The 12,629-nt window shown below is 42.2% G+C and overlaps 1 protein-coding gene across 2 annotated transcripts in view; it reads left to right on the top strand.

The window, feature by feature from the left end:
• The first annotated feature begins 5,295 nt into the window (after window positions 1–5,295).
• The window catches only part of DNAJC1 (DnaJ heat shock protein family (Hsp40) member C1), a 108,937-nt gene continuing 101,603 nt past the window's right edge, over window positions 5,296–12,629 (top strand). For both annotated transcript variants that reach the window (XM_066316388.1, XM_066316397.1), the window contains exon 1: window positions 5,296–5,475. In XM_066316388.1, coding sequence (XP_066172485.1) covers window positions 5,311–5,475 — 165 coding nt within the window. In that variant the 5' untranslated portion in view covers window positions 5,296–5,310. The remainder of the gene's footprint in view (window positions 5,476–12,629) is intronic.

Genomic DNA, 12,629 nt, shown 5'->3' on the forward strand with positions numbered 1-12,629 from the left:
TGAGACATCTCATTCTGGGCCACTAGAATAACATTTCCTGAATGAGACTTTTAAAATAGCTGTATATATTTCTAAAAGTTGTCTAGAGGTTTTCAGTTTGCATATGCTGAGCATCTCCATATGTGAACAGACAACCAGGACGTCATTCTTGGAATAGTAATAACAAAATTAACACTGGTAGTCACCCACTTGCAATTTCACAAATAATTTTGAAAGGTATCAAGAATACATTGTTTAAAGAGATGCCATTAGCCTTCTAATCAATTTTTTCCTAAAGATTTTGTTCTATCTTTTAATTATTGTGCCTCCAAATCTTCTGCCTGAGAGTGTTTCCTCGTGTTGATGTTCTTCTACAGAAATATATATATATATATTAAAATTTAATGACAGGCTATTGTCATGTCATGCAGCAAAATATTATACATTTATGCTGGCAAAAGACCGTTTATAATGATCTGAGCTTTCATATGTTGGCTTTAAACTATTAGAATACAGCTGATATTTGCTTTTCCTGTTGCACACTGAGTATTTTACCATAACTTGTTTGATGGTAGTTTTTGAGTTTGGAAAACAGCAGCAAAGATATGGTATGCTCAGCAGGCACTACTGGGTTTTGGCATTAAAGATGTAACATGAAGAAAAAGGAAAAAAAAAAAAAAGGAAAAAGAAGAGTAATGTAGCTAGAAGAGACGACTGAGCTGCCCAGACCAGGCACAAATGAGCTATTTCCTAAATAATATTCTTTCATGTCTGATGGACTGCAATAGCTTTCTGTTTTTAGCTCTGTTGCTTTTGCTTCTCCTTCCTACATTTCTTTCTCATTACTTTGACTTATGTCTGGCCTAAGGTAACAGCTGGCGTACACAAATGGCATATTCCTTACAAATCTTTCAGTGGGCAGGGTTTTGCTGTAAAGCGGTCCTGTCGCCACTGCCCTTCTTTTCCCACTGCCACGCTGGATGTCATCTTCCCTCGCTCTCCATTCCCTTCGCCTGTTCACGCGGCTAAACGCTAAACCGCATCTGCAAAATGACCTGGCTTGGGAAAGAAATGCCGTAAAAAGGCCATAAGCAGGCTCCCGCGGGGACGGAGCGGCAGCGCTCCGGGCGGGACAGCCTTCTCTTCCGGGGCGAGTCCCGCGGCGTCCCCGCCAGCCGGGAGACAATTCCTGCCCAGCCCTGTGCCTTCAGCCCTCCGGCTCCAGCTCTACGGCGGCTTGTTCTGTTGTGGGGTTTTTTTCCAGTGGAAAAGCCGCTTTAAGTCGGGCTGTTTCCTGCCTGCTCTGCCCTCTTGTTCTTGCTCCCTCATCGGGGCTCGCTGTCCCCGTGATGGTGCGAGTGCAGCTGTTCGTGGGTTCAGTCGTCAATTGGATCGGTGAAACATCCGAGTTCATACTTGTACATACGTGTGCGCGAATAGTGCTGTTGTCGTGGGGGTTTTTTAATTATTAAATTTTTTTACCTTTTTTTTTTCTTTTCTTTTCTTTTAAAGCTGGATCATCTCAGTCATTTGATGTACAATGCGGCCCACAAAGAGTTGAATTGGCACAGCCGAGGAGGCAGCAAACAGCGGCGCAGAGGTGGGAACCAGCGGGGGGAGGGCGCAGGAAACTCTCAAGCTGCTTTGTGAGCAGAGAGGGGTACACTGTACAAACCAAGCCGAGCACCTACACGGACCCGCCAGAAGAGAGAACTGGAACAGAGCGCAGAGCAGTCAGGCTCTTCAACTGCTGGAGATAAGGCTCTATCTGTAGGAAGAAAAGGGGTGGTCCTTTAATAAGCTCTTTCCCCTAGACGTCTGCTATTCATTTGAGACCCCGAAATCGCAGGCTGTTTAGCTATTCAGAATGTGATCGTGTGAATCGTACTGGGCTTATGAAGCATGTTGGTCTTTCAGTGCTGTTAGAAACGCTAACAATAACTGGTTCATGCCTCGGGCCTTGGGTGCTACTGTCAATTAGTGTCAGAACAGAGATTTATTTAAACAAATTATTTCTGTATATGCTTCTTTCCCTTACGCTTTGTAAAGTAGAGCTTCATGACCAAGTGACCTGTTTCAGTGACACCCACCAGCAACTGCGAGCAAACTGGGGGCACAGAAAGAAAATGCTATCCTTGCCTTCATAGCTCTCTATATTCTTAAATATTCTTAAATGAGCTGCCCAGCTGCAGAGACTACATACAGGATCAAAAACTTTTCTGATCCTCTAGCAATTTAAATGTCATGGCTGAGTCACAGGAAAAAATACTAATACTTCCCAGCAGGAGTAATTCTAGACAATGATGAAAAAGCCATGTATAATCTTTACCTTCCCCTCTACCTTTGTGTCAGAACTTGGAATAGCAAGATTTAAATCATCATCATCATCATCAGTCTCCCAGCTCACCAGCCTGTGATGTCTCACGTGTAGTTGCAGGCTCATAGAGAGGCCAAACATTGCTGAATATGATTGCATTTGTTTTATATTTTAAGTCTTTCTCTGAAGGCAAGAAAGAGAACAGACTTGTAATTTAACTGACTTTTTTTTTTTTTTTTTTTTTTTTTTTTTTTTTTTTTTTTTGGGTGGGGGGAGGCCTAATGTAACTCAGATTAATTGAAGTGCTGGAGAAGGGGGAAGTACTCTTCATGACTCACTCTCACGACTTTAAAAAAGAAAACTGAAGAATGAGGGAATGTCATTATTATGGAGGCACATACAGCATTTTAATAGTATTTTCAGTATTTTCTTCCCAAAATTCCAGTATTTATGCTTGAAGCACAGAACAATTTTAATGGAAATATTTAAACTAACCTCATAGTGGACAATTTTTAAAAAATCTGTTTTGGAAACGTTCCATACAGTATTAGGCCTTCTATTCCAATGGTTTAAGGAGCAGAATAAAAATGAGTTACAAGTTTCTCACATTGTTAAAACAAATTGGAATAATTTAACTACCCTGATTTAAATTAAGAGATCTCTTAAATATGTATTTTAGATAATCATAACCCCATTAACATTAGTGCATTTTTTTCTCCTATTATTCTCTCCAAATTCACATTCCTCTTGACTAAAAGCAGCCATAATTTATCTGAAAAATTCTGAGATATTTCTTTCAAAATAGCTATTATCAGCTGTGTTCTCAGAAGCACTGGTGCCAAAAGCCACATGCAATTTGTGATCAGTGTTAGGACCAGTGTTTCCCTGGTCTCAGGAGAATGGAATAAGAGACCTGTTTTTGTCAGGTTTTTTGAAGGCTTTTTTAACAGTTCCAGCAAGAGCAGCCAGAGGTGGGTTTTGAAAGGAGTAATTTTTCATAACAAATTCCAAATGCCGAAAAATAAGATCAAAATAACAAATGCTTCTCTTCAAGGTTCATCATCGCACTAGATCAACTTAACTATGGAGACTTAGAAGATAATGAGGCAAGAGGAAGCAGATATGATAAATACAGAACGAATCTGAAGGAAAGGAGAATCTGGAAGCATTTATTGAGGAGAATGAAATATCACTAATCTCACATTTTTAAAAATCTTCCACCTGGTTTAAAAACAATGCTACCCTATTTTACTCTTTATTTACCCCTAGTTTCTGAGGATAGTTTACATCTTTAAACTTTGTTCTATAACCAAATGAGTAGGAAATGTTCTGAATCCAAGGCTGGTATTTTTGTGCAATAAAGCCTGAGACTTGAAAGGAAGGATAATGTAAACATACAGGGCAACAAATTTATTTTATTTTATCCAACAAATGTGGATACAGGCATGTAAAACAGAACAGATTAACCAAGTAAGGACGTGGGAAGAAGCAGATCTATACCAGGTTCATTTGCTCCAGCCAAACAAAGTAACTGATAAATTAACTAGCCCATGACTTTCTCTTTACTTTGTCATTCTCTAGAAAAGGATTTTTATTTGTGGTCACGTGGGAGGAAGCTTTTTTTAAGATTATAAGAATGAACAGTTAAGTGCACTTTTTTGTAAAAGGTAAGTTAAAAGGGTCTGCATAAGACACTGTTGGCTAAATTATAATTTCCTGGCAAATGGGTTTAGAACGCTTTTCAGAAAGCAGAGCCGGAGGCAGAATTGTGATCCTAAAAGCCCAGTGGGCATGCATATGGGATATGGAAACATGAGTTTAAATATCAATCTAATTAATATTTAAATAGTTTATACAAAAGGGAACAGTTTCGATAGTAGAGAATACCTAAGACTACTCTATACTTTATGAGTTGGAAAATTGATAATGGTTATGTTGGTTCAAGTCCTCACTCAGAGTTGAGCAGAGTGTACTTTAAAGCCACATCTTGATATTCCCATGGAGTACCCAAGGAAGTGCTCTACTGTACAGTGATTCTGCAGATGGTAGCTAGCTCCTCTTAGGTGAATTCAGATGCGGATAAGATTGCCATTTGAGATTATTTTTTTTTTCTTAAATTGAAACCCTATTTTTTAAAATTCAGTTTGTGGATATTTTTCAGAGAAGTGAATCTCTCTTTTCTTAAAAAGATTCCCATAGTGACTTCTTAACCAGGCCTAGTTTCGAGAAAGGCGAAACAGATGGGGTGTGCCGAGGAGTCTGTGCCAGAGAAAAATGATTTAATGCTGGTAATTTGTATTGTTCGGCCATTAAGTTTCCATCTAATTTCTCATATAGCGTCCCAGGTGAAACGTTTCAAATTAATTTAAGCAAGGAAAGAACGAAAGGTCCGGGGACACCACCCTGAAAATCGGGTTGATACTAACAACAGGATGGAGCGATTTTAGGCTACAGGAACCAAACACGCCATCAAGGAGTTAATGAAGACAGAAAATCGAAAGGAGATTTTGCGCGCGGGTGTGCCCCGCTGGCCCCGCAGACATCGGGGTTGCACGGCCACCGCGAGAGACCGGAGCCCCGTGTCCCCGCAGTCCCGTGTCCCGGGCCCGCCGGCGGCGCTCCCGGTGTTCCCGGTGTTCCCGGTGTTCCCGGTGTTCCCGGTGTTCCCGGCGGGAAGGGCGCGGGGCGGGGGCGGGGCGTCCTCGCGCACACGGCTCGCGCCGGGAGCCGCTCGCGCCCTTCCCCCTCCGCCTCTCCACTGCGCGAGCGCCGGCGGTTGCCGGGGCGCGTGACGTCACGGGCCGCGGCGGCGGCGATTGGCCGGGCGGGGAGCGCCCCCCTCCCCCCTCCCCCGCCGTGGGACCGCCGCTGCCGGCGCCGCGCCGGGCCCCGCGCGTCCCCTCAGTGCCGAGCGGCCGCCGCCGTGAGCGCGGCCTCCGCCGAGCTCCCCGGGAGCGGCCCCGCTCCGACACCGCTCCGACACCGCTCCGGTGCCGCCGCCGCGGGGGGGGGCCATGGCCCGCCCGCGGCCCGCGCCGCGCCCTCGGCTGCTGCCGCTCCTGGCGCTGCTGGCGCTGCTTGCGCCCCGCGCCCGCGCCTGGGACAGCGGCGACCTGGAGCTCTTCGACCTGGTGGAGGAGGTGCCGCGGAACTTCTACGACTTCCTGGGCGTGCAGCAGGTGAGCCAGGGACCGAGGCCGCCCGCCGCCGTGCCCTAGCCCGTTCCCGCGGGCCCCCCGGTCAGCGGCGCCCGTGGCCCCCGGCACGGCCGCTCGGCGCCGCCGCTGTCACCCGCCTCCTGCCCCGGCGCCCGCGGGTCCGGGCAGCGCCTCTGTCCCTTTCCAGCCTCTCCCCTCCCACCGCCGGGGCTCTGCTCCGTCACTGCTCCTTCCTGCCCCACCGTAAACCAGCTCTCCTTCTCCCGCCGTACCTTTGTGTGTCCCTACTGCCTGTCGCTTTTCTGAACATGCCTCATTTTCTCCAAATGCATCTACAGCCACACAGAAGTAGCTTCTGGGGTTTTCACACTTTCCATTCATATCGTCGGTATGGCAGTTTCTCACCTTTCCCTCATTCTGCCTAGCTGCTAGTTCCTTATCTTAAGATTGTGCATCACCATGTGTCGCGGCTCATATTTTTTCTCACTCATGCCGTGTGGTAGACTGTGACCCTTTGCTGTGTTCATGGCTTGTAGATTGTTATATTTATTTACTTTCCATGTATCTTGGTTATTGTATGTGGTTTTCACCTCTCTTTGATATATAATACCTAAGATTATCTTAAAGAATTTATTATGCACCTTCAGTTAATTTTTCATGCTAGTGTGGTCAAGACAGAAACTCCTGTTAGGAGCGCTTTTATCCCATAGTTCTTGAGTGCATCTTAGATGTGGTGCTGGTTTCACTGCTGCTTGGCATCTTCAACTTTTATCACTTGTCTGGGCTCCCATGTGCTGCCCTTTCTTATCTCTAGATGCTTTGCTCTGTGTGTGACCTCGCTCAGTGTCTCTGCGTGCATCTTAACAATTTTTTTTTACTTTCTTCCAGTCAGTGTTCTTCTCCTCAATAGTGAAATACACAATTCTTTATATGCTGTTACTTCACCCAGAGTCCCCGAAAGACATTTTGCACTTTCTCTGTCCCCTAGTACCTTCTCTCTCCAGTACTATATTCTGGGAGTGATCCTGTGATGGCTTCCCTGCCAATCTTGAAGTTTATTCTGATGTAGTTCTTGTAGCTTTTGAGAGTAATGACTGTATTTTCAGTTGCATTTCATTAAGGTCATGTCTAAAAAGAGAGGGAAGATGTCTGCAGTATATAAAGGTCCAGTTTTGGAAACTACTGGCTGTTGTTGTTCGGACTCTGTTTCATCTCTTTCTTTCCTTCGGTCCTTTTTAAGCATCCAGTGTTAAATACTATGGAATGCCATCACCTATACAACACAGCAAGCACTGCTATTCATGTTTCATTCTCAAGACCCTAAAAATCTAGGTGTTAATTCTCAAAGACAATTTTAGTGTTAGATAATGTAGGATTCGCTGGTGATGTTCAGGTCTGGTATGCTCTTTGTTAACATATTCCACAGTCCTTTTTTTCTAGGGCAAAATCTGTACCTTGCTCTGTATGTTTACCAAAATTTTAATTTTAATAAGCAATTATTCTTCTAGTCCACATTTCTGCTCCTAATCAGAATGGGAAACTTGTATCACTTGCAGAGTGGGAGTAAGGAAGAAGTTGGTGGAAGTGCAATACAGATTAAACCAAGTTTTTTTTGTTTGAAGTGTACTTTTGTTTGAAGTACATAACACTCATCATGTCCTTATAGGCAAGACTGGAAGTGTACATAGTGCTGATACTTCACACACGCAGCAGAATAGACCTGTGAGTGGAATAATGGAGTATGCAGTGTTGGAAGTTGAGCTTCAATAGAAATTTATAAGATTGGAAAATGCTGAGTGGGTTTACAGGTTTTTTCACACTGTATCCTTTACAGTGCTGTAATTTCACTTTTTGTAGTTCTCATACTAGAGGTTTCCCTCCCTGAGTTCGGGTGGTTTTCTTGTCAACAAGTGTTGACTGTATATGTGACAGTAGCCTTTATGGCCACACCTTTGAACTTTAATTATCTTCATTCATCAAAGCTTGCTTCTCCTCCCACCCATTCCTATTTCATTGCCTTGCATCATGTCCTGATAATCCCTTCTTCCTTCATGTACTTCTGGGAGAGGGAGTGCTTCTCCATTATGCAGGATGTAACTTCTACATCTGAGATACGGATGCTCAGCTGTGTTTGTTAACAGCAGTGTATCAGGTCTGCTGGATTTCTTCTAAACATGTCATCTTGTGTTTTGAAAAAATGTAGAGAATGACTACAATGCTTCCTTAAGGCATTAAAGCAGCTTAGGTTTTGATGTGAGAATTGTGGCACTGATTGTTGAACTCATACTCTGTGTCAGAAGCTGATGTTGACCTCAGCTGACAAGATGCAGAAGGCATTGTGGGAAGTGCTGTAGCTCTCAGACACACTTCGGTGAAGCCTCTGGCGTGTGGATTTTTTCACTGAAATTGGAGAGAAATTATTTGGGTTTTGTTTTGTTGCTGCTCTATGCTTGCAGAAATACGGATTTTGTGTTTTGCCATTTTGAGGGCTTTGTGGAAACCTCCTGGCATTGTCAGGTAACTCATCCAGCTCTGGTAGGGTGTTAAGTTTGAGCTGCTGTAGTGTTTTCTGGTATCAATGGCAGAGGTAGAGGATGATCAAAGCAAAGTGATTTTTGTTGTGGTTTTGAATGTGGAATGACAAAGTAAAAATAAGATTGTGAGTGTCTTGGCTGTTCAATAAATGACCTTTGTTCCTGACTTCAGAGAGTTATTGGCTGAGCAATCTACAAATGCTCGTGGAATGGTTGAAGTTGGAAGATCCCTTCTTGTCCAACCCCCAAATGTTAGGGCTGAGCACCTAGATTGAGATGTATCTGATTTTTATACAAAGACACTATCTATCTATTTGAGTTTTATTAGAATTAATAGTAGCATAGCATGAGGAAGCCTTGCATTGTTATGTTTTTGCTGTTGCTGTTCTGACCATTGTGGGAATTGCTGTACCTTCCCTTTCTTTGATGGGATGTGATTAACTTAAATAACTCATTTAAAACATTGCTATTTTCAAGAAGTTTGACCCAGCAGAATGGGGATGTAACTTTTGGTTTGAGAAAAAGTTGCATTTCTCTGTCCCCCAATGGTACTGAAGAAAATAGAAACATAACCTCTTGACAGATCTCATGTAATAATTCCAGTAATCACTTCAATATAGCCAATTTCAAACCAACAAAGGAATCAGGGCCAAATAGTATTAATCTAAAAACTTAGATGAAGCAGCAGAATTAAACCAGAGGCTATGCAGACTCAGTATTATGATGACCTGTTACCTGAGCATGAGAACATAGAAATGCGATGTTAACTTTTTGGAAAAATTCCAAGCAGATCTGAGGAGCCACAAGCTTGTACGATGGACAAATGAATGGGACAAGTTAATGTTATCATCTCTTACAGCTTTTAATAGCTGATACATTCATGAATATGATATGCTTTGGATAAATGAACTTTGCATCAATTGAACCTGTGGATCTCCTTCCCAAAATGTGCTTTTGATTGTAACTTGCTAATATAGCTTCAAGGAAATTATTCGTTTCTCCACTTTTTTTGGCTTGTAGCCAGGAAGGCACTAGAAGCCTCTGAGTGTCTTTTGAAACTTCGTGATACAGTTCTTAGATACAAAGGATCCGATGGAGAAATTTTTAGGTAATGTTGTTTGTGAAGATGTATCAGAATGTATGAGCTGCATTGCTGGAATTGAGCTGTGTGGAGCCCTGTGTTCCGTGTCAGGACCAAGGAAGGTCTGCATAAGGCTTTGGCTTCCACTCAAGGGAAGGGGCTGGTTTTGAAAGCTGTGCTGGGCCTGTGCAGAGTAGGGAAACAAACACAGTAAGGTTCTCTGAGCGCTCTTTGAGGTGGTGGAAGACGCCTTGGGAGTTCAGGTTCTTGAGGGAGAGTTAGTGACTAGGGCTTGCTGGCCAGCATGGTGGATAAATATATAATCTGAAAAATGTTGAGAGGGGTATTTTCTTCTGTGTTGGCTTATGCCTTTCTTATGGCACGTGAGCTTTATATTGAACCAGGCTCTAATGTGTTTGTGTGGTTTTACTGTAGAGAACTAAGAGCATTATATCTACTGCAAGATGGTGGCTTTGCTAGGTGATGCTGCAGCACAAAGGTAGAACTGTGTGTACAGAACCTGGTTGTGGTCTGACAGCCTGTGAGACGTTGATATGTTAGTAACTCCAAGAAAGTGCATGACATGAAAACCAAGGAGCTGGATTTCTATGGCTGTGGGAAACCACAACCTCTCCAGATGAGCTGGATGTGTTGGGCTAACAGGCTTCTTCCAAGAACGCTGGAACAGATGAGCTGTTGTGTACTGTGTCAAGTAGCAGGATCTGACAGGGTTATGTCTGTAGAATGCCATGTTTGATGCTGCAGAATTGATGTCCATACTGTTTGCATTTCAGGGATTTTTTTTTCCTTGTTGAACTAATTCCAGGCTGGCTGCATGGACTCAATGCCTGCTTGTGTTGAAAAATGCTGTTTGCAGTCTTGGTTTCACATCTTATGGTTCAGTTCTCTCCAAAAGGAATCCTGTTCATCCACTCCAGGACTGCTTCATGATACGCAGTCCGTAGGTACGATACAGAAGTTTGCTTTACACATGCACGGCTGGGCTGCACTAAAAATGTGAGGTAGCTGCATCTTTAAGAGTACAGTTTCTAGTAAGTGGCTGACGCGGAATTTTACCTCTCGCCATTGCTCTGTAAGAAGATGAATGAACACCACAACAAACTGTGTGGCTTTTATGGTATTATCAAGTGTTACTGGAGATGGAAGGAAATTCTCAGTAAGGTGTTTCTACATGGTCTGTTTTATGCAAGTGCATTGACTGATGGCATGCAATGCACACATCACCCCAGTTCAAAAGCTGTGAATTTGTATGTTATATAAGTAAAGTTCTTGGATGCAAATTTAGTAACCCATTTTTCAGAAATAATGGCAATCTCAGAAGATGTCAGTGTTGTTTTGTCTGACCCTGCTGTAGTTCTGGCCTTTTTCTCTGGACAATAACGTTTGAATAGGTTACTGTCCAGAGAAAAATCCACATTAAGCTATTTTTCCTGTAGAACTTCTGAGGAACTTTGAGTACATAGGTTGAAGAAACAGCTCTCCCTCATGTGTAGCTGTCCAAGGAATACCCTTATCAAGAACAGCTTATCTGTACCCATGCAGTTCTGTCTTTCCTGGCAGGCAAGGTGCACATAACTAGAGCAAGGAAGGGGGGAAATAAGGAGAGGTAGCTCAGAAACTCAACAGTTTGTTCTTCCCAATGACAAGCTGGATTGCTCTCCATAGGCATATTTTGGCTGCTCTTCTAACACTTCAGACTCTTCTCCTCCCTGCTGCTTTTTAAGGTTAATGTATGTGGGTGCAGTGTTGTTAAAATCTTGGAGTGTGCATTATCTGCAAACGTTTTAGCAAAAATCTAAGTTGGTGATAGTGGTTCAGTCTTCCAAGCTTTGGAACTATTTGCTCAAGTGAGACAAGACTTCATTTGCATGTGATTATAACATCACTTTTTCACATGATTGTGTCAAAAGTATGAGCTGTAAGCTATTCTTGCTTTGCTTTGGATGATTATTTTGTCTTGCATGGCAAATAAGATATTCACTCTGACCTTCAAAAGTGTTGTGCTGTGAAATGACATGGAGCCGTGTAGCACCTTGGTGTCTCACTCATTTCTGACAAAGCAGAGTTGTTCAGCTACTGATTAAACATCATGTCTAATGCTCTCAGCCTGTTTTGAGATTGCTTTCTACTCGTTGTTCAAAGTATATGTTAAGGAGATCTAGATTGGAAAGCATTAGATTTTAATCCACTGTCAATTGCAACATCAGAGTTCTCAGTTAGAAAGGTGAAATGTTTCCATTTTCTTGCTCTGAGCTTTCAAAATAATTAACTTCCATAATACACAGCTGGGTGATAGTAGTAGCAGACCTTTATATGGACACTGAGGGTTTTTTGTAATTCCTGAAACTGTATTTCTTTTAAGCCCATGAATGTGCTGTCAGCATTGAGGAAGTAATAGTCCATTGCACTGGTTCAAACAAAAATAGCATCAGAAAATCCAGTTTTGTTTCTGGTGGCTTTAACTGTAATGTCAGTTCATTCCATAGAAGTGATTGTACTTTTTTTTTCTCTCAGTGTGTTACTGTGACACAATTTTGTATCCCTTTATGATTTAAAACTTCCTTTCTAAATCTGTTACATGTAAGTGATACATGGAACTGAGATTTTCAGCGGTTCTGGAAACTCTGCTTGTCCCAAAAGATGTAAGTTGTAAGGTTGTGTGAAGTCATCATTGAGTTTATTCACTTGGATCCTATAGAACAAAGTTGTTTCAATTTTGAGTAGTTTAATGGCTTGTAAGAGTCACCATAGAGAAGTGCTAATGATAACTGCCACATTTGTAACTGGGGATGGTGCAGGTACAGGTTTCTGTGTCTCTTGGGATTTTTTAAAAATTGCTGAACTTACAGGTAAACTGCTGCTAGATAATGTTTCCCATTCTGTAAGTACATTGTCCTTATCTTTTTGTTCGCTGTTGTTGCATATATAAATGATTGAGACATCTAGACATGTAAAGCTTGTATTTTCCATAAAAATGGCTTTTCTGCATTGTTGGTTGTTAAATTTCTGCTTGGATGTTGTCCAAGAATTTTTTTTCTTTCATTGTTGTCCCCTTTTTTCAAGACACAAAAGTGCTTTGGAATCTACCAATTTAAGTAGTTTTAAAGACACTTGCCCTTAACTTTCCCTGACAATTCATTCATATAGTACTTCCCTGGTTTCTTTCAGGTTATCTTTTTCTTCTTTCTTGCTATTTAGAAGGACATACAGCAACAACAAATTACTATCTTTGGGAACTCAGGGGAGTTGACAGTATGCAATGTGCAGTAAAAAGGATAAAACAAGCAGTGATTTGTTTTGTTTGTTGTTTTTTTTTTTTTCTGTGTGCAGCAGTAATATTGTTTCAGCTCTTTCTTTCCATGCTTCTTGCTTCACTAATCCTTTAAGGATGTATCCATAATAATTTGATCTTCAAATTGTAGAAATAAAAATTGGTTGTGTTTTTTTTTTTTTTTTTCCAAGTTGTTCTGCGTTCGATCTGCAATTCATTGAAGGGATTGACCAGTTTCTTGGTGTAGAAGGATAGGTAACCTGTGCTG

The sequence above is a fragment of the Sylvia atricapilla genome, chromosome 1, assembly GCF_009819655.1.
Source record: "Sylvia atricapilla isolate bSylAtr1 chromosome 1, bSylAtr1.pri, whole genome shotgun sequence".
NCBI lineage: Eukaryota > Metazoa > Chordata > Aves > Passeriformes > Sylviidae > Sylvia > Sylvia atricapilla.